This window comes from Pteronotus mesoamericanus, unplaced genomic scaffold, assembly GCF_021234165.1.
Source record: "Pteronotus mesoamericanus isolate MK-2021 breed Mesoamerican mustached bat unplaced genomic scaffold, CSHL_Meso_final scaffold_54, whole genome shotgun sequence".
NCBI classification, from domain to species: Eukaryota; Metazoa; Chordata; class Mammalia; order Chiroptera; family Mormoopidae; genus Pteronotus; species Pteronotus mesoamericanus.
Window position 1 is genome coordinate 30,381,058 of NW_026555321.1, and position 21,584 is coordinate 30,402,641.

General features: G+C 41.0%; 1 protein-coding gene across 1 annotated transcript in view; it reads right to left on the reverse strand.

The window, feature by feature from the left end:
- The window catches only part of SYN2 (synapsin II), a 198,822-nt gene extending 179,650 nt beyond the window's left edge, over nt 1-19,172 (reverse strand). The window contains exon 1 of the mRNA XM_054595522.1: nt 18,647-19,172. Coding sequence (XP_054451497.1) covers nt 18,647-19,050 — 404 coding nt within the window. The 5' untranslated portion in view covers nt 19,051-19,172. The remainder of the gene's footprint in view (nt 1-18,646) is intronic.
- Nucleotides 19,173-21,584: the final 2,412 nt, after the last annotated feature.

Consider the following 21,584-nt stretch of genomic DNA (forward strand, 5'->3'; position numbering starts at 1 on the left):
TTTCCAACATAATAAAATACACCTTCAATCCTCAAATACTTCTTCCTGTCCACTGTTTCCATCTATCCCTTTTCACATTCTTTGGATCCCCCTCCTCAACTCAATTTTGCAATGTTTTACTGACCTCAAATTATGTGTCAGACATTCTGCTGGATGCTAAGGATACAGAAAATGAAGAAAACACTAAGCTTGTCCTTTAAGGATGACTCACTATCACATAAACAGAGATCACTGTTAAGTCCAGTGATAAAGATATCTACTTGACTGAAAAAGGGCATAAAGGAATCATAGATGCCCAATATAATCTAGAGGGTAAGAGAAGGATTTCTGGAAAAGAAAATATTCAACTCAGTTTCAAAAGATGAATATGAGTTTAGTCAAGAAAAGGAAGAGAAGGTGAGGCAAGTGCAATAGGAGTATAAACAAAGGCAAAAAGGAGGAATGCCATAATATATGTACAAAACAGTGAATAGTTCAGTATTGCTGAAAACTGAAGTTTAGGGATGGAAATGTTAGAAGGAGGTTGGAGAGGTAAGCAGGGGTCAGATCACAGCAGAGCCATGAATTTTACCTGCTTTACCTATAGGACATGGAAGGACACTAAAAAACTTTAAGCAAAGGAATGCAAAGGTCAAATTTGCATTTTAAATAGTTCATTCAAGGTATTAAGTGGAAATCATGATGAGACCTGAAGAAATTCTGGGTGAAAGCTAATAAGAAATTGAAATAGATGACCACTGCTATCCCCAGACAAGATGAAGAAAGAATATGAGAAGAACTGAAATAAGAAGGAAAGATAAGGAATTTAATACTGAAACAAATGACTTTGAGATACATTTAACCACCCAAATGGAGATGTCCATCAGGCAATGAACATGTCTGAAGATCAGGACAAAGTTCTGTGCTAGAAATAAAAATTTGGGAACCAATTACATTTAGGAGGTAACTGACATTCTGAGAGTGGATGGACCAGGGAAAGTGTATAGAGTGAAAAAAGAAGTGGGTAGAAAATGGGGCTCTGAGGAACACCTACATTTAATGAGGCAGGCAAAGGAAAAGAATAAGAAGAATGAGAAGGAACCTTAAAAGAACGGGTATAAAGCAAGCGAAGAATGCAGAAGCTAAGGGACTTCCAGATATAAGATAAAGTGTCAAATCCATGAGACCCATCAGTGAACGTATATACTGACACTTTCTTTTGGATTTAGTAATTAAGTAACACAAGAAGAATTTCAATATTATGGAGAAGGCAGAAGCCCGATTTCAGCTCAGGAGAGCAAATATGAAATAAGTAGAGGTGAAACTAAGATTTTTTTTTCACATCTGGAAGAACGATTGAGGAGGTGAAGTAGAAAATGAGATTATAAACCACAGAAGAAAAAAGGGACAAAATTTTGAGCAAGATCATGGAGAAGGCAGGAGGGGATGGTTCTTAAACAATATTCAGTACCCCCAGCCTCTGAAAATAGAGCAAAGAAAATGAGTTTTGAGGTAAGAGAAAGAAGCAGAAGAAGAGCATTCCAAAGGCAACTGTGTAATAATAGCACAGAATCCAGAAAGTAAAGTGTGTATTCAGTAGAAGCGTAATCCAATGTATAGAAAAAGTTTTAAAGTATAGCAAAAGTCTGAAAGATATGCTGGAACCAGGTTGTTAATAAGCCTAATGAGCAACACTGTGTTAGAGAATAATAATATGAAGCAAGTTTACTTTATAAGATCTACAAATGCTTTTGCTTTGTTTAAGAATACTCTGAAAGCAAAGTGAAAGATGGATTGGATAGAGGAAAAGAACACAGGAACTACTTTTTAAAGCCACTCTATATATTTCTCTGTTGGGAACCATCCCTCCTGGTTTCAGGGACTGTAGCTTCGCCAACAGGTGAGAGGGCCCCAAGGCTGGAGCTGAGCAAGGAGGCCTTGGGAAAATAGGCCACTGAGGACACAAAACCCGTCCCCCTCACAACACCCTGCTTGGCCCCGGAGGATGGCTGGTTAGTCAATGATGGGTAAGACCCCTCAATGGCAGGGGCAATCTAAGACAGGCACCGTTGATAGGGGCCATCAGGGAAGGACTTGGGGGACATGGAGAAGGGGCAAAAGACCCTCACCCCTCGACTCTGTCATGGCTGGAGTTCTCCATTTATCTCTTGGCTGCTCTGCGCCACCCTGCTGGCTCAGGCTTGAAACAATACTAAAGTCCCTAAACTGGACTGGGCAGTTCCTGGGGACAATTAGGTCTGGAAAAGGAATGCACTAAATCCTATGAAATTTACTTTGCTAAGAATGCCCTTGAGATAATGAGTACTGATGTTTGTGGTTGAACATAGAATGTGATCAGTTTCCCAGGTTTCAGGGCCGAATGGGCACCACCCTGTCTACCAGACCCTAACTTCAGACAAAGCTCTGTGTTCCTTCAATTGTTATCTATGATCTCTGTTTTCTGTAAACATAGCTTTTTTACATTGATTGATGAGCTTTGCATCCATGCTGTATACCCCTTGCACATATGGTTCTCAATAAAAGCCACTTCAAGAGAAGGATTCGAGGCATTCTCCACTACAGGGAATCATGACCCCCTTTTCCTGGCAGACTGAGAAGTGTCTGGAACGACTTATTTTATTTTCAACCATCTGTGGCGACCTGTGGGAATGGGGTACCCCTCATTATCTGGCGCCCAATGTGGGGCCCCCAATCACTGGCACCTGAACAGGGACCCCCCCTTATCTGGCATCCCATGTGAGGCCCCCCAACATTTCTCTCCTTTCATTTCCCTCTATAACCATCCTTCCTTAATTAGTTACAAGTAGAAACCAAAGTAGAGCTATTTTTGAATTCATTTAATTTATTAAATATAATAAAGATTTATGTGGTCCTGTCTCTAATTGTTAGATATAGCTGAGTCAAACTGGTAATACTTCTCTCTTCTAAAAAAAATAAACAAACAAGCCTTTTGTGACAACATGGATGGACCTGGAGAGTATTATGCTAAGTGAAATAAGCCAATCAGAGAAAAACAAATACCATATGATTTTACTTATGTGTGGAATCTAATCAACAAAATAAACTAACAAACCAAATAGAAACAGACTCATAGATACAGAGAACAGTATGACAACTGTCAGAGGGGTGGAAGGTTGGAGGGTAGATGAAAAAGGTGAAAGAATTAAGAAAAAAAGTCCTCACAGATACAGGCAATAGCATGGTGATTACTAGAGGAAAAGTGGGGTGGGAAGAGGTAGAAGAGGGTGAAGGGGGCATAAATGGTGACACAAGGAAATAAATGGTGACACAAGGCATAAATGGTGACACTGGGTGGTGAACACACAATGCAATATACAGATGAAGTATTATAGAACTGTACACTTGAAAACTATATAATTTTATTAACTAATATCACCCCAATAAAGTCAATAAAAATTAAAAATAAATAAAATTGTAAAAAGAAAAAAGTCATTCTTTAATTTTATGCTGGCAAATTTATCTTTTTTTTTCGTATGAATCTATCACACTGGGTTCAGATCTTGACACTTCAGCTTAATAGCTATCTAATTTTGGGCAAGTGACTACTTTTATGAGTCTGTTTATTCATCCATAAAATGGATATTCTATTTATAGCTCAAGATCATTGTGAAGATACAATGAAACAATGGGTATGAATATGCTGTGTAAACTGTAAAGCCCAGTGCACATGACAAGGATAAAGAAATAAATGCTGCCAGCCAACATATATGAGGTCTGTCCAGAAAAAGTCCAACCATTGTTAATAAAATGAAAATGATTTGCATGACATTGACATAACCTGGCGGCCAAGGAGAGTGGACTGGAATGCACATGCATGAACAATGATGACTTCACTGTACTTAGTCAGTGGGGGCTGTAGATGCTGTTAAGTGAGCTTGTGTACTGTGTGGCTATCCCATTCAAAATGACTGAGTGACTGAGCAAGCAGCAGGGGTGTCCAACCTTTTGGCATCTCTGGGATATACTGGAAGAAGAAAAGTTGTCTTGGGCCACACATTAAATACATTATGACATGTAATCACGAAGAAATCTCATAGTGTTTCAAGTATATTTACAATTTTGTGTTGGGCTGCATTCATAGCTATCCTGAGCAGCATGTGGCCCATGGGCCACAGGTAGGACACCCCTGGCAGAGCAATGAATCTGAATTAAGTTTTGCATTAGGCTTGAACACTCCTCCATGGAAACTATTCAGATGATTCAGAAGGCCACAGCTATGGGCAACTGGTGATTGGCAGCTTCATCATGACAATGCGCCCGCTCATGCATCATGTCTCATGCAGAGCTTTTGGGCAAAACATCTAATCATCCAGGTGACTCAGCCCCCTTGCAGCCCAGATATGGCACTCTGTGACTTCTGCCTTTTCCCAAAACTAAAATCACCTTTTGAAAGGGAAGAGATTTCAGACTGTCAGTGAGATTCAGGAAAATACAACAGAGCAGCTGATAGTAATTGGGAGAACTGTGTGAGGTCCCAAGGTGTCTACTTTGAAGAGGACTGAGGTGCCATTGTCCTATGTACAATGTTTCTTGTATCTTGTATCTTCTTCAATGAATGTCTGTTTTTCACATTGCATGGCTGGATACTCCCTGGACAGACCTGGTATACACAGTGTGCCATAGCTATAAATATATCTTTCTCTCTCTCTCTCTCTATATATATATATCTATCTATCTATATATAGATAGATAGATAGATATATAGATAGATATATTTCTCAGATCTGTCAGGAAAAGAGGAATTCAACCACAAGTCTCCAATTTCCATCATGAGTTGGAAACATACAGAAGACATACAGGATTGACCCCACCCTTTTTTCTTTTCCAGGATACCACATTGTAGCAATACCCTAAGAAGGAGGTACTGAATGTAGGGTACTAGAAGATGAGCTTTTCATCCAAGGGCCTATTTCCTCATTTATCGACCTATGCCTGTTTTTGCAAAGATTTACAAGCACTGCCACAAAAGAATAAAATATAGAGCTAAAATTTTTTACAGAAAATGGTACAAAAACTGTAACATAGAAGAAAACATAGTGCTGTAAAGGAATTTTGAGAATCTGTTTTAGGCATCTCATTTGACAGATACTGGAGAATCAAAAACCAAAGAGGCAAAGTGGCTTACCTAAGAACACATGGTGGCACATTTTTAATGGTACAAACATCTCTAATCACAATGTCTTCATTCCTCAGGACAGCCCACCTCTTAGTTCCCATAGCACACTATGTATACTAATTATCACACTATATTAAAATCCTCTTTAAATGTCTGTCCTCTCCCCTAGTGGATTTGAAAAATCCCAGTAGACAAGGTCTATGCCCAACTTATTCCTACATTTCCAGAACCACCTGGTTTGTGTTAGATGTTCAACTGCACTGAATCAAATCCCTGTTAAAATTATTTTGTAAGTTTGAAGGGAAGGTATGCAATCTGGAAAACTTCCTATTTAGGCCTCCACTGCATTTTGTTTAGTAAGATATTGATAAGATTAATGTTACAACAGACCTGAACTTGGACACAAAAAGACAATAAGCAATCTCAGGTAGACAGGGATACTGAGGTAAAAATGGGTCCCTTAAAAGAAGGTCATCATTGTAGTACAACCTCATTAACTTTAGAATATTGTTGAATTTTGATGACTAGCTCTTTAAGAGTCTAATTCAACCACTTTACAATGACCTTTGCTGAAACATCAAAAACGCAAATAAGACAGTGAAATCGCTGGTGTAGATATGGTGTGATATGCTCATGCGGTTCTTTTTAAGCACTTATTAACTTAACAATGAATCTTTGAAAGAAGCATACACAAACAGAATTTTTATCGAGAAAAAGGATTAAATTTGAGGGATCTACTCAGAGTGACTTAAAATAGAAAGAAACTTCAATTGGAGTCATTAGGTGTGAGTTCTAGCCTTCATTCCCTAATTTCTTGTTTGACCTTGGGCAATATCATTCCATTTCTCTGCGCTAGATGATGATTCAGATTACTTAGAGTTCAAATGCTATAATATCAAAAGTCCCTATCAGTCCTTGTGAGAATCAGGGATGGAGAAAAGGCAGAAAGATGGTAAAACAGGAGGGTACTGTAACATGGTATGGAGGGGAAGAAAGCTTAGCACAGAAACTGAAGTTTTATATTCTAGTCTGGTTCTGCCACCAACTAGTTGAGTAACCTTGAACAAGTCACTCTCCCTCTTTAGATCAAGATTTCCCCCATTTATAAAGTAACCTAGATGATCTTTCAACTCTAATAACCTAAAATTCTAAGCTATAGACTACTGCTGTTAGGAACAATGAAATTTTATGGAACAGGTATGTAGATTATATAAATAAAATATTTAGCAGAGAGAAGCCTCAAACCTCACTTGAACTTTCCCCCACCATGTTCCAATTCAAATATTTTTTTAGAGCTACTCACAAGCCTTGGCCCAGACCTCTGCACTTTGAATTCCCCTATTCTTAATGAAATGCCAAAAGACTGACCAGAAAAGAATAGAAACCGGTGCTGCCTAGAAAATGCATCAATCCAGTCTTTTCATCATCTCTATTTTTTCTTCATTATTTTTATTTTTTTAATTTAAAAATCATGTTTATTCTATTACAGTTATCTCAGTTTTTACCCCTTTGCCCTCGTCCACCCATCCCACCCCCACCCCCCACTCCCAGAGTCAATTCCCACTCTGTTGTTCATGTCTATGGATCATTCATACATGTTCTTTGTCTAGCCCCATCCCATTCCTTCCACCACTGTCCTTTTTCCCCATCCCCTCTGGTCACTTTCAGTCTGCTCCATGTTTCCATGCCTGTGGTTTATTTTGTTCATTGGTTTATTTTGTTGAAAAGTGTCCGCTTATAGGTGAAATCATACAGTAATTGTCTTTCATCAACTGGCTTATTTCACTTAGCTTAATATTCTCCAATTCCATCCATGTTGTCACGAAAGGCAGGAGTTCCATCTCTCTCTCTCTCTTTTTCTTTCTTAAATGCAGATTGATTTTATTTATTTTTTTAAATGTCAAAGTTAATTATAAAATATTTAAAAAATTAAAACCATTATAAAGTCTCAGCAATTAAGCCAACATGACACCAGCACAGAAATAATCAAGTAGATCAATGAAATATAATGAATATTCTAAAGACAAATGTATATAACTGTTTAACAATATATGATTAAGTTGATATTTCACATCAATGGGTAAAATAAGGCTTATTCAACAAATAAGGTGCATGGACCACTATTACTTGAAATAAAAGAAGTATAGAGCCCACATTATACAAGAAATATTCAGTTGAGTTAAAAATCAATATGTAGAATCTAAGGAGTTTCAGAAGAAAATAGAACTAATATTTTTCATGACCTGAAGTAAAATATTCAAACCCAAAAGCTATAAAGTAAATATTAACAATATAACTATATTAAACATTTAACTAAATAGTACTATATGTAATATATATATAAAAGTTAAAGGACAAGGAATAGAATAGGAAAGTATTTGCAACACATCTAAAACACAGTTAATAGGGATTTTTTAGGGAAAAAAGTTCTACAAACCTTTAAACAATAAATGGATAAGACTACCAAAAAGTCATTTAGGTTTTTTTTTTTTAATAATAGAAATAGGCAAGAAATATACTAAAACAGGTTAGTTTCAACAAATAGTAAAGGAACAATTAAAATAACATCATTGTCTCAATCAGATTAATATTAAAATATTGGTAATATCAAGTATTGGCAACTCTGAAAGGAACTGGGTATTCACAGAAACTTTTTCTTCATCTTAAAGCAGTCTCTTTAGCATATATTGCAGTGCTGGTTTGGTGGAGGTGTATTCTTTCAGCCTTCTTTCATATGGGAAACTCCTTATTTCGCCTTCCATTTTAATTGAGAGCCTTGCTGGGTAGGGCAGTCTTGGTTTCAGGTCTTTTCTTTTCATTCCTTGGAATATTTCTTGCCATTCCCATCTGGCTTGCAGTGTTTCTGTTGAGAAGTCAGATGCTAGCTGTATTGGGGGGCTCCCTTATATGTTGTTACTTCTTTCTCCCTTGCTTGCTTTAGGATTCTCTGTCTTTAATATTTGCCATTTTAATGATGATGTGTCTTGGAGCGGGCCTCATTGGGTTCCTCTTGAATGGGACCCTCTGTGCTTCCTGGACTTGTGGGACTTTTTATCTCCTCCAATTAGGGAAGTTTTCTAACATTACTTTTTCAAACGGGTTCTCTATCCCTTCCTCATCCTCTTCTCCTTCTGGTATCCCTATTATATGGATATTATTACATTTCAGGTTGTCCTGCATTTCCGTCAATGCCTCTTCATTCTTTTTGAGTCTTTTTTCATTTTCTTGCTCTTTCTGGGAGCTTTTTTCTACATTGTCCTCCAGCTCGCTGATTTGATCCTCGGCTTCATCTAGCCTGCTTTTGATTTCTTCTACTGTGTTCTTCAATTCAGAAATTATATTCTTCATTTCCTCTGGTCTCTTATTGATAGTTTCTATGTCCTTTTTCATGCTGATACGGTTTGCATAAATTCCTCGTAGTTTCCCTGTAGTTTTTGGTAATTTTCTCTGAGTTCACAGAGCTCATTGAGCTCCTTTAGAACCATTGTTTTGAGCTCAATATCTGATAGTTTACTTGCCTCCATTCATTTAGTTCTCTTTGTAGGGATTCCTCCTTTCCCTTTGAGCTGGGTATTTCTTTGTCTTCCCATTATTTGCGAGACTCTTCTTTTTTGCTTCTGATTCTTAAGTTGATCTGTCTTGATTTCCTGACTTTGTGGTATGAACTTCTATGGTTGGGTATTGCTGGGTTTTTTTACCTTCTGGATCTGCCTCTGATGATGTCAGATGTTGACCCTGTCTGACCTTAGGCAGTCTGTTCGAGAATTCCAGTAATCTACTGTCTGTGGCTATCTCCTTCAGCTGTTAATCTATTCACTCTGCACTTAGCAGGCCACCTTAGACAGCTCAGGGCAGGGCAGAGTTCCTCCTGGGGGTGGAGTTATTGGGTCGCTGGTGCGTATGGGGGAGGAGTCTGCACTAGGATCCCGCTCGCTACTCCATTTTCTACCCAAAGCCTCTGTCCCCAGTCTCTCCTCAAGTGTCGCCAGACCTCTCTGTGCCCCCTTTAGCCAGGGATCTACTGTCTGTGGCTGCCACTCTGCACTCAGCAGGCAGCTTAGACAGCACAGGGCGGGGTGCAATCCCACCTGGGTGTGGGACTATTGGGTCCTGTGACGCTGGTACCGCTCAGCGGGGTTTGTCTCTTCCTGAGCAAGATGGCTACTGCCGCTGGGGGATGAGTCAGCACCGAGATTCCGCCAGCCACCGTCCCAGTTCTCTCCCCAAAGCCTCCCTCCCCAGTCTCTCCTCAGACATCCCCAGTCCACCCTGCCCCCAACCTTACCAGAGACCAGGGTAAGTGGCTGCAAATAAAAATTTATACGTTGGCTCTTTAAACAGTTCTTTGTGTCTCCAGCCACCTGTCTCTGGCAGAAAGCAATGCTGCTGCTTTTCGCAGCTGGCTGTTTTCCGTGCACTTTTTGGGTTCTGGTGCTGTGGGCTAGAGATCCTCACTTTTGGTTTAGACCCAGCTCTCCTCAGGGGGATCCAACTGGCTGTTTCAATATCCTTCTGGTACTGCCACCCATGGGTGCCCCACCCACCTTCTCGGGTCTCTACCACACTCCTTACCAGTTATATTGCGCTAAAACTGATTCTTCTGTCTCCAAGGTTACAAGGCTCCTCTCTCGCTCTTGTTCAGTTGTTTGTTCCAGGTGATTTCTCCACAATTTAGTTGTAATTCCAGGTTGGCCCTGGGAGGAGGTCAGCGTGACTTCCACTCACTCCTCTGCCATCCTGATCTTATCATCATCTCTTTCATTTCTGCCATTGTATTTTCCTTATACTACCCATAGTCTGGACTGAGCCAAACTATGTCTTTTGATTCAAATTCTTCAGGCTCAATTCAAATCTCACTGCTTTCATTAAGCATTCTGTTTCCACTCTAGCCCATTTCCATCTCTTACTTTTTAAAATTTCTATAGCACTACATTGCTGTGACAGAGATTAAATGATATTTGTACTATATGGAATATTCTAAAACATCTGGAATATAGTAGTTGTTCAGTAAATGATAGCAATTAGTATTGCTGCCACACCTTTAGCACTTAGATCACACACCCTTTATTTCAATGCATCTTTAATGTGTGTGTGAATCACCTGGATATCTTATTTAAATACAAATTATTACTCAGTAGGCACAGGTGAGGTCTCATAATCTGTAATTCAAAAAGCTCCTCGTGGATGCCAATTCTATTGATCCAAGGACCAAACTATGAATCCAAGGGGTAGTTTTTTAGTAAGTTTTTAAAACATATATTTATCTTATCTACCCAAATGGACAAAAAGATCTTAGAAAACAGAATGCCTCATTTTTCTTAGCATATATACCCTATACAGAGAAGGTGCTCAATAAACATCTGTGGATTTGTCATATCTGTAGTTTCCAGATCATCTAGATAAGTTTTAGAATGCCTCTGCAGCACTGATTTTCAAATCAAACACTGAGACATGCCAGGATGAAAGAACTCACTTGGGCACTGGGATTGGAATCACTGGAGAAAAGTCACAGGAAAATGTGAGCAAAAACTTACCTTTTCACCAGTGAGAGTACAATACCCAATATATACAAATGGATGCTTCTTCCTTGTTTAAGCACAAAGATCATTTATTAAAATGCAGTCTTAACTGTACTTTAAATTTATGTATGAGCCTTGAAAAGATATATATTTGTATTTTCTGATATCTATGGTATACACAAACATATATCCTGAAAGTACATACACACACCCCCCCACTAATATTAATTACTAGTAAGGTATATAATGAGCTTGACTTCATTTTTTAGTGAAACAGATACATTTTTCTAATGACCATTTAGTGTGCAATTAATCTAAAGATCTCAGGCAAGCAATAAAAACACAATTTCAAGCAAAATAGAGAGAAATACCTTTCAATCTCCCCATCATCTTGAACAGTGGTAAGGTCCCCAAATTCCAAGTCCCACAATTGCACTGATAGAAATTCAAAGAAATCTGTTGTGAATTAAGGCTTCTCTGAGAGGCTGCCTATTTTAGTCCCTTCCTCTGAAACTCCATTTATTTAAATGCTTGTTAAAACCCTCTTTATTTTAGTATTTAATAATTCAGATGGGACCAATATTCTTAAATTCTACTGGGAGTCTACACTCTGACTTCCTATTCAAGCACCAAGAAAATAATATTAGGCATATAATGACACCTGCTCATTGAATACTAGCTAGGTAGTTTAAACTGTAAGACTAATTTACTAAAATCAACCTTTAGAGCGAAAAGAACCTTTAAGTCACTCTGTCATAAGCAGGCACCTGCTCCTTCACTCAAAGACCTTTTAAAACACCATTCACCAATATTTAACCAAGATGTCTTTTAACAAATTCAGACATGTTAGAAAGCAAACTTCAATTCTAAGAACTGCTACTAAGCACAGAAACGCATAAGCACAGGACAGTGTCGAAGCCCTAGACTCAAGCTGGAGTTATGAGTTTTAATATATCAATGTTACTAATGCAGAGAAAATCAGGATACAATTGAGAGTCAGCTTATAAGAAAGTAGTTTCCATTACCTCCCTCAGAAATCAGGTCTTCAGGGCAAGGTAAATTCTCTGGTTCATACCAGGCAGTCTAGAGAAAATAGTCTCCAAGGAAAGTTTCTAATCTCCAGCCACTAGAAGCTGTTAGAACTAAGTACAAATCAGAAAGATCCAAGATGGCGGAGGAGTAAGTGGGGCTACACTAACCCCCTCGCTGGACCAATCTAGAATTACAACTAAATTGTAGAGAAATCATCCGGAATCTCGAACTGAACACTAGCTTGAGAGAAGTTTTATAACCAAGGACAAACAGAAGAAAACACTTCACCACCACAAGACTAGTAGGGAGTGCAGAGGAGACACAGGAGGGCTGGCTTGGATCCCACAGCAGCAGCTTAAGTTCTGCAGGAATATTTCAGCAGCTAGTGAGTTCCCCCTGAGAAGTGTGGGGTCTACAACCTAAGCTGGGCTCCCCAGCCTACAGCACCAGAGCCAGAAAGGAACCCCGGTAACATCCAGCTGTGAAAAGCAGCGGGGTTTCTGTCTGTCATGAAGAAATGTTGGAGACACAGAGTGCCTCTTATAGGGCTAATGCACACAATTTCATTTCCAGCCACTTACCCTGGGCCCCAGCAGAGGGAAGGCAGAACAGACTAAAGACACTGGAGGAGATTGAGATTGGTGACTCTGGGGAGAGAACTGAAGGAACAGCCCACAGGAGTCATGTGCTGAGTCATCCCCCATACTGCAGGAGATATCACTCTCAGAGCATTCCCTCCAAGTGGCATCAGCCTGAGGGGAAGCAATAGCTCTGCCCAAAGGAGTTATTCTGCCCTACCCTGTGATGGTTAAGCTTATTACAGCTTGATTAGTTTAACAACTAAGGCAAAAATCAGCCAAAATGGGAAGATAAAGTAACAGACCCCAAATGAAAGAACAAGAGAATTCTCCAGAAGAAGAACTAGATGCAACGGAAGCAAGTAATTTATCAGATAGGGAGTTTACAGTGATGATTATAAGGATAATTAACAGCATGAAAAAAGATATAGAAACCATAAAAAAGGACCATTCGGCAATAAAGGATGCAATATCTGAAATAAATAACACACTGGAAGGAATAAAGAGTAGGTTAGATGAAGCAGAGGATCAAATTAGGGATTTGGAAGACAAGGTAGAAGAAAACACTGAGGCAAGGCAACAAAAAGTAAAAAGAATTTTTAAAAAAATGAGGACTTCTGGCCAAGAAGAAGGCGTAGGTAGATATACTTTGCCTCCTTGCACAAACAAACAAAAAAAAAAGACAAGAACTAATTTAAAAACAAAAAATAACCAGAACTGCCAGAAAATCTAACTGTATGAAAGTCCGACAACCAAAGAGTTAAAGAAGAAACATTTATCCAGACCGGTGAGAGGGACAGAGACAGGCAGCTGGGGCAAAGAGGACACGCGGCAAGGCTGTGGATGGAGGACCAAGTGGGCAAGGCAGGGGCTGTGCTGTGATGCTGTATGTGGCTCCTCCACATACAGTGTCACAATGCAGTGACCTGGGTTGCCCCAACCTGGCAAATAGCTAAGGTTCTGCCCCTCTCAATGTAACAGGTACACTGAGATAAAGAAATATGACCCAAATGAAAGAACAGATCAAAGCTCCAAAAATAGATTTAAGAGATGAACAGATAGCCAACCCATCACATGCACAGTTCAAAACACTGGTAATCTGGATGCTCACTGAATTGGTTGAGTACAGTCGCAAAATGGAGGAAAAAGCAAAGGCTATGCAAAGTGAAATAAAGAAAAATATACAGGAAACCAAAAGTAAAGGGAAGGAAACCGGGACTCAAGTCAATGACTGGGAGCAGAAGGAAGAGATAAACATTCAACCTGAACAGAATGAAGAAACAAAATTCAGAAAAAATGAGGAGAGGCTTAAGAACCTCTGGGACAACTTTAAACACTCCAGCATCTGAATCACAGGGGTGCCGGAAGGAGAAGAGGAAGACCAAGAAATTGAAAACTTATTTGAAAAAATAATGAAAGAGAACTTCCCCAATCTGACCAAGGAAATAGACTTCCAGGAGATCCAGTAATCTCAGAGAATCTCAAAGAAGTTGGACCCAAGGAAGCACACACCAAGGCACATCAAAATTAAGTTACCCAAGATTAAAGATAAGAAGAGAATCTTAAAAGCAGCAAGAGGAAAAGAGACAGTTACCTACAAAGGAGTTCCCATAAGACTGTCACCTGATTTCTTAAAAGAAACTGCAGACTAGAAGGGACTGGCAAGAAGTATTCAAAGTGATGAAAAGCAAGGACCTACAACCTAGATTACTCTATCCAGCAAAGCTATCATTTAGAATAGAAGGGCAGATAAAGTGCTTCCCAGATAAGGTAAAGTTAAAGTTTAAGGAGTTCATCATCACCAAGCCCTTATTATATGAAATGTTAAAGGGACTTATCTAAGGAAAAGAAAATAAACTATGAACAGTAAAATGACAACAAACTCACAACTATCAACTGAACCTAAACAAAAACAAAAACAAACTAAGCAAACAACTAGAACAGGAACAGAATCGTAGAAATGGCGATCAGCGGGGAGAGTGGGGAGGGGGAAGAATGGGGGAAAAGGTACATTGAATAAGAAGCATAAATAGTAGGTACAAAATAGCCCGGGGGAAGTTAAGAATAGTACAGGAAATGGAGCAAAGAACTTATATGTATGACCCACGGACATGAACTGGGAGGTGGGGGGAAATTGCTGGGGGTGAGGTGGTGCACGGTGGAAGGGAATAAAGAGAAGAGAAAAATAAAAGAAAAAAAAAGAAAGAAATGAAGAACACTTAAACAGTTTGGACAACATGAAGTGTAACATCTGCATCATGGGAATACCAGAAGAGAGCAAGCAAGGGATCGAGAACCTATCTGAAGAAATAATGGCACAAAATTTGCCCAATCTAGTGAAAGAAAAAGACACACAAGTCCAAGAATTTCACATACTCCCAGACAAGGGTGACCCAAAGAGCCCTACACTGAGACACATAATAATTGTGATGATAAGGCTTAAAGACAAGGAAAGATATAAAAATCTGCAAGAGAAAAGTAGGTAGTAACCTACAAGGGAGTACCAATTAGACTAGCATCTGATTACTCAACAGAAATATTTCAGGCCAGAAGGTGTGGAATATTTAAGGTGATTAAAAGCAAGGGCCTACAACCAAGACTACTTTACCCGGCAAGGCTATCATTTAAATAAATTCAAAATAGTTCAAAAACTTAAATGTTAGACCAGAAACCATAAAAATCTTATTATAAGACATAAGCAGCAAAATCTCAGACAGCACTCGTAGCACTTTTTATCGAATATATCTCCCCCAGGTGAGGGAAACAAAAGAAAAAATAAACAAATGTGACTATATCAAACTAAAAAGTTTTTGCACAGGAAAGAAAATCATCAACAAAATAAAAAGACAACCCACAGAATGGGAGAACATATTTACCAATTCATCTGATAAGGGGATAATATCCAAAATTTATAAAGAACTTACAAATCTCAACACCAAAAAAGCAAACAACCCAATTAAAAAATGAACAAGGGACCTGAATAGACACTTCTCCAAAGAGGACATACAGATTGCCAGTAGACATATGAAAAGATGTTCAACATCACTAATCATCAGAGAAATGCAAATGAAAACTACAATGAGATATGATCTTACACTAGTCAGAATGGCTATCCTCAATAAATCAACACACAACCAATGCTAGCAAGGATGTGGAGAAAGGGGAACCCTTTTGCACTGTTGGTAGGAATGCAGACTGGTGCAGCCACTGTGGAAAGCCGCATGGAGATACCTCAAAAAATTTAAAATGCACCTGCCTTTTAACCCAGCGATCCCACTTCTGGGAATATATCCAAAGAAACCCAAAACACTAATTCCAAAGAACCTAAGCACTTCTATGCTCACTGCAGTGTTATTTGCAATTGCCAAGATATAGAAGCAGCCCAAGTGTCCATCGATAGATGAATGGATAACTATGGGACATTTACACAATGGAATATTACTCGGCCATAAAAAAGAAGAAAATTTTACTCTTTACAACAGTATGGATGGACCTGGAGTACATTATGCTAAGTGAAATAAGCCAGACAAAGACAAATACCATATGATTTTACTCATATGTGGAATCTAATGAATAAACAAAACAGAGATAGACTCATTGATGGAGAGCAGATGACAGCTAGTAGGGGAGGGGGAGGTTAGTGGGTAGAAGGATTGAGCAAAAAAGAAGGAAAATTTTAAAAAAAAGACAAATCTACAGCAGCCACATACAAATGAGAATCTTCCTACCTGCCAGTACCTAACTGTTAATTAGATCCCAAACAAATGCCTTCAACTGGATAAATCAGGACAAGGTGCAATAGGATCAGATTCTTGCATTAAAAAAATGAAGTAACTAATGTCATTCCCATTTCTCTCCCTCCTTTACCTGGCCTTTATTCAAAACTCATCTTTTATGATGCTTTCTTTCTCTAATAACTCCAGCCCTCACTAATCACTTCATTTATTGAATGTATAAATTAACAATTCTAGATTCCTTTTTGTTAACTTTTTTTTTCCAGCATTCAATTCTTGTTGTTAAATAGATAGGCTAAGCACATAGAGATAATAAAAAGAAACTTAGGAGGGCATTGCTAAAGACATTTACATACATAGACTCATGAACATAAACATATATGTCTACAAATCACACATATGTTTATGTATACATATATATTCAGCAAGCTTGTCTTCCTAATTAGTTTTTAAGTAAAGTTTCTATTTTAGAATAGCTTTAGATTTATAGAAAAGTTGCAAAGATACTACAGAGAGTTCCCACATACCCCACTGTTAACTCTTTTTTGTTAAATGCTTCCACTTTGTCTCCCAAATTTGAGTGTGAGTACTGTGTAACACCCTTACATTGTCTGGCCCCTAAAGGAAGCTTTTATTAATATTACTAATAAACAATAATGAGGCAACAGCAAAGCAGTGCAGGAGCAACACTAGAGTAAAATGGGCAAAAATTGAAATCCTGATACTACATATCATTTGCTGGCTATATGAGCATGAACACATGACTTAGTTTTGCTAAGCCTCAGTTGGTGGGGATAATTCCATGAGATGTACTATATCAGAGCACCTAGTACAGGCTTTGGCATATAATGGATGCTTAAAAAAGCTTAATTACCTTCTCTTCCCACTAATAAGCACTTGTTGATTTAAGCTGAATTAGGGTAAATCCTTTAGGGGGCTGTCAATGGCAACATTGTTTAAACTCTCTCTCTCTCTTTTTTTTTTTTTTTAATTTTTAGAGAGGGGAAGAGAGGGAGAAAGGGAGGGAGAAAAACATCAATGTGTGGTTGCCTCTCTCACATCCCCAGCTGGGGACCTGGCCTGCAACCCAGGCATGTGCCCTACACTGGGAATGGAACCAGAGACCCTTTGGTTCACAGAATGGTGCTCAATCCACTGAGCCACACCAGCCAGGGCAATTTTAAATTCTTACACTTTCCCTATTACACTCTTGCTTGTGCTTTTGTAATCTCCTAACAATGGTTCCTTCAGATTTTCTACTCCACTGTCTTGAGAAAAAGCCAACTACACAAGTCACCCAAAAGGCTATTCAGAATGGTCACCATTAGGGGCCAGCAAGAGGGCATCTCCACATCTACATCTTATTTCCATCACACCCACCCTAGCGCTTCCTCCCTCTGGCTCTCCCAGTGAGAAAATAATAGAGAAAAGCAGTGAAGTAGCCAAAAGAGGAGATGGAGATAAACAACTCTGTAATCCCTCCGTGCCACTCTCTTGGGAGGAAACACTCAGGTCCAGTCTTCTACCTCAACTCCTGTGAGAAAGGAACACAAACAAACCAAAACAACCCTTCCTATATTCCAGAAAAAAAGCAACCCAGGTTTCTGACCTCTTCATTTCAGGCCCTTCCTTCACCAGTCACTTCCACCTTCATCACCCACTCCAACCATCATCCCCTAGGTCAACTTCCTGCTACATAAACTAGAATTTCTTTTAATTAATTTATCTTAAATGGATCTCATTCCTGCTTTTCCCAACTAGAGGTACCATTTTCTCCCAGCCTTCCGATTCTAAGTTGGAATATCCCTTAAGAATAGAAATAATAATAATTCTTGAAGTTCCTCTACTGCATTAAGGCAGGTCTCTTTTTACTTGTGGCCCTTTAATGATCCAAAATATTTTACGTCGGTCGTCATCTTCCCAGTGGGAAAAAGCCACCGTCACTTCCACTCCTCACACACATACCAAAACCAAAAAAATCCATAAATCCCTTCCCTGTTGCACAAAATACAATAATTTCATTATTCTTAAACGGACTTCAGCCGTGCTGCAGGGGAACAAGTCCACGTACACCTGGGCTTCCACATCTGTGATTTGATCAACCTTGATGTCAATATTGATATCAGCCCCCATCGGGCGAGTGAAAAATACTCCTCTGACCTTCTTCCCGCAAAATACTCATTTCCTTTCCAAATTCACTCGTGCTTCATAAAGTAGATTTTTAAAAATTGGTTTTAAATGCCCCTTCGGCGATCTGGGGGGCCATTTTTACCCCATCTTTTCTGTGCCTGGGCTGACCCCTCAGTCCACCCGCTAAAAAACAAACACTATTTCTTAGGACTCTTGCCTGTTGCATAAAGTAGCTCCTTCTTTTTGGAGGATTTGAGACAACTGAGGTAATCTTTTACCTCAGGGTTTACCTTTCCAGGAGACCAATACCGCCTCCCACCCTACAAACCTATCTTCTTCCCTGCTCAGCACCCCGCCCCGCCGCCGCCACCATCTCCCCGCGGCGGGACCACTCAGACCCCCGTTTTTATTGGTCTAAACTCTCTCCCTGGCGCCCTGGAGCCATCCCCTCGGCGGCCCCCAACTGCCCGTGCAGGCCCCGGGAGTTCCTAGCGGCGGCTGCGATCGGGCACCTACCAGTCGGTGTGCGGCTCGTCGACGACCAGCAGCACCTTGGCTTTCCTGGCGGCGGCGGGCGCAGGTGCAGGAGCGTCCACCAAGCCGGCAGAGGCGGCCGTCTGCTTCACGGCTTGGGACAGCGAGCTGAAGAAGCTGCTGCCCACCGACGGCGCCGAGGCCGCCTGCGGGGCAGGCTGCGGCGCGGGCACGGCGGCCGACGGCGGCCTCCGTTCTGGGCCCGGCGACGCAGCCGGGGGCGCCGACGAAGCAGGGGGTGCCGACGAGGCCGAGGCCACGCCCGGGCCGGGGGGCGGCGGCGGCGGCTGCTGGGGCTCGGGCCGCTGCAGGTCGGTCATGTAGCCATTGGGCAGGTTGGCGATGAAGCTGCTGTCTGACAGCCGGCGCCGCAGGAAGTTCATCATCTGGCTTGAAGGAACGGGGGCGCGCGGGGCGGCTGGGCCGGCCGGCGCGGAGGGTGAGACTGAGGCGGCGGATGGGGCGCTGAGGAGGCCGAGGGCACTGACTCCCAGCCTGGGGCGCACGAGCCCAGCAGACAGCCGCGGTAGACTGGGCCGGGCGGGCCGGGCGGCGCGAAGCTCAGCGCGGTGGAGAAGACGGGGGCGGGGCCACCGATCGCCCGGCCCCGAGCCGCAGAGCTGGCACCGCCCCCGACTCGCCTCCTGCGCACCCAGCACCTTGCCGCGGGTCTCTAAGGGTCTGCGTACTTGGAGGCTGGGGAGAGCGCCTGCAGCCTGAGCGTGACTCTTTGGGCAGCGCGGGGGAGCCAATTCTGCTCTCCAAGAATAGGGAAAAGGGAACCGAAAGCCCCTACCGTAACCTTTTGGCTGGGGAGAAAAGAGCCATGTCCCACTCGAGATGGAGGCGAAGAAAACTGTCCCCACTCTCTTTGGAGGGAAAAGAGGGGTTAGTCTCCCTGCCCTGAGGTGAGAAAGGAGCCATTCCCCGCGTGCAGTGTAATGAGAAAGAAAAGAACCACCTTCTTTCCCAAACCTAAGAAAAAGGCATTATCTCCCCAAATCCTGGATGTGGAAGAAAGGAAAGAATAATCTCTGTCCCCACTAACACACACACACCACTCACACACCCTATGGTGGTGAGATGGAAAGTAACTCCTCCCCCCTTCCTTAATGGTAGAGGACAAAGACATTTCTTCCCCTCACACCCCCATCCCAAGGTGATGGAGACAAGGCCTAGTGGAGAGGCAAAGGGTCATCATCCTCTGTACTTTGGGAAGGAGAGGATGAACAAATCCTCTCCACCTCATCTTGGAAGGATATGTGGGGCGCATTTTTTACAGTTGCACTTGAGAATGGCTCAACTAAGGGTGGATCAGGGTCTCTCCCAGTCCTCTTCCACCAGAAAGAGAAAAACCATGTGAACTGACACAATAGGCATGCGCGCACATACACAGAGGACTCTCAAATGGCATATCTAAGGCTCCCAAACCCTTTCTGTGTTCACCTCCCTAAAAAGGCATTGGTGCATCTTTTGTAGTAGTACCAAGAAGGTCATCTTCAAGATCTTTTTTTTTATTTGATTTTTTTTTCTCCAGTTCATTCATTGGCCAGACCTGCCTGGGCCTCTATGAAGACTTCTCTGATTACCACTTTCGCATGTGCACTCCCTGAATCTTGTGTGACCCCTGGACCTTTGTTTTTACCTCCAGTGAGATATACTTAATCCCTGTGTTGTAGTGGGAAAAGATACAGCAGTTACACTTTACTTTCAGACTATTCTGGGTAATAGGTGACCTTGGGCACATTAGTCCTCTGAGTCTCTTCCTCAGCTGATAAAAGGAAATACCTTTTCAAAGTTGTTACAGAGTAAATGAGATCATGAATGTAAAGCACCTGGTGAATAGCAGGTATTCTAGTGATGGTAGCTAAATTCTGATTTGAACTAGTTCTCAGTGAGTATTTATTGGGCTGAATGGAATCAATGAGCAAGCTTGCCACTAACATTGACAGACAGTTCTTGTTTCCAACATCCTAGCTGGCACTCAGCTTGGAGCATAGAGATGCAGAATCCAGCTCTGAGCCAGAGACCCAGTGATGTCTGAGAGGTCTTCAACCAACTGTAGTAATACACTGGTCTTCCCATCTACCACATGCCAGGGAGCGGTAAGAGCTAACTAGACTGATAGGAATGGGAGGTGGCCCCTGTCTGTGGGAAGTTAGAAATCTATGTGGGCTAGAGGAGAGAATAGGGAGGATAGACACAGGAACAATTAACCACAATAAGATGTGACAAATGCTATAATATAGTTGGGTAAGGTGGTTTAGGAGCACTAATGAGTGAAGAATTCATTTTGTTTCTGAGGCTTAAGGATGGCTTCTCAGGGGAGGTGACATATGAGATAGGTCTTGAGGACCTGCAAGAGTTTTCCAGCAGAGAAGGGGGGAAAGCACTCAGATAGAGAAAGCCTGGAGGGATGCTAGTTGATGACTCCTGCAGGAATCCTTCCCTCAATCTTACAGGGTGGGCTAAGTGTTTTATCACCTCTGCTTTGCTTTTTCATAGCCTCTGAAGAAATTATAATATTCTGGTGACTAGAATGTAAGCTTTTCAAGGATAAGATTATGTCATTCATCTTTGGACCCCAACATTAAGCACAGTGCCTGACACATGATAAGATCTCAGCCACTTGAGAATCGAACTGTACTCTTACTCAACTCAGTTCTTGTGTCTATGGGAGAATAAAACTGATAAATCACTAATAACTTAAGGAAATAAACTTAATTTAATGTATCACCTTCCTAAAAGTATTTTTTAGAGAATCAGAGGAATCTTTTCCAAAGGCATGACACTCTAATGATGAGATTTCAGACACTATTGCTTCAATTTTTTTTTTTTTTGGATGATTGGGTTATCTTCTTTTTATTTAGTTCACTAAGTAATTCCCTTTAACCATTAAGCTTGTAATATATGTAAAAAA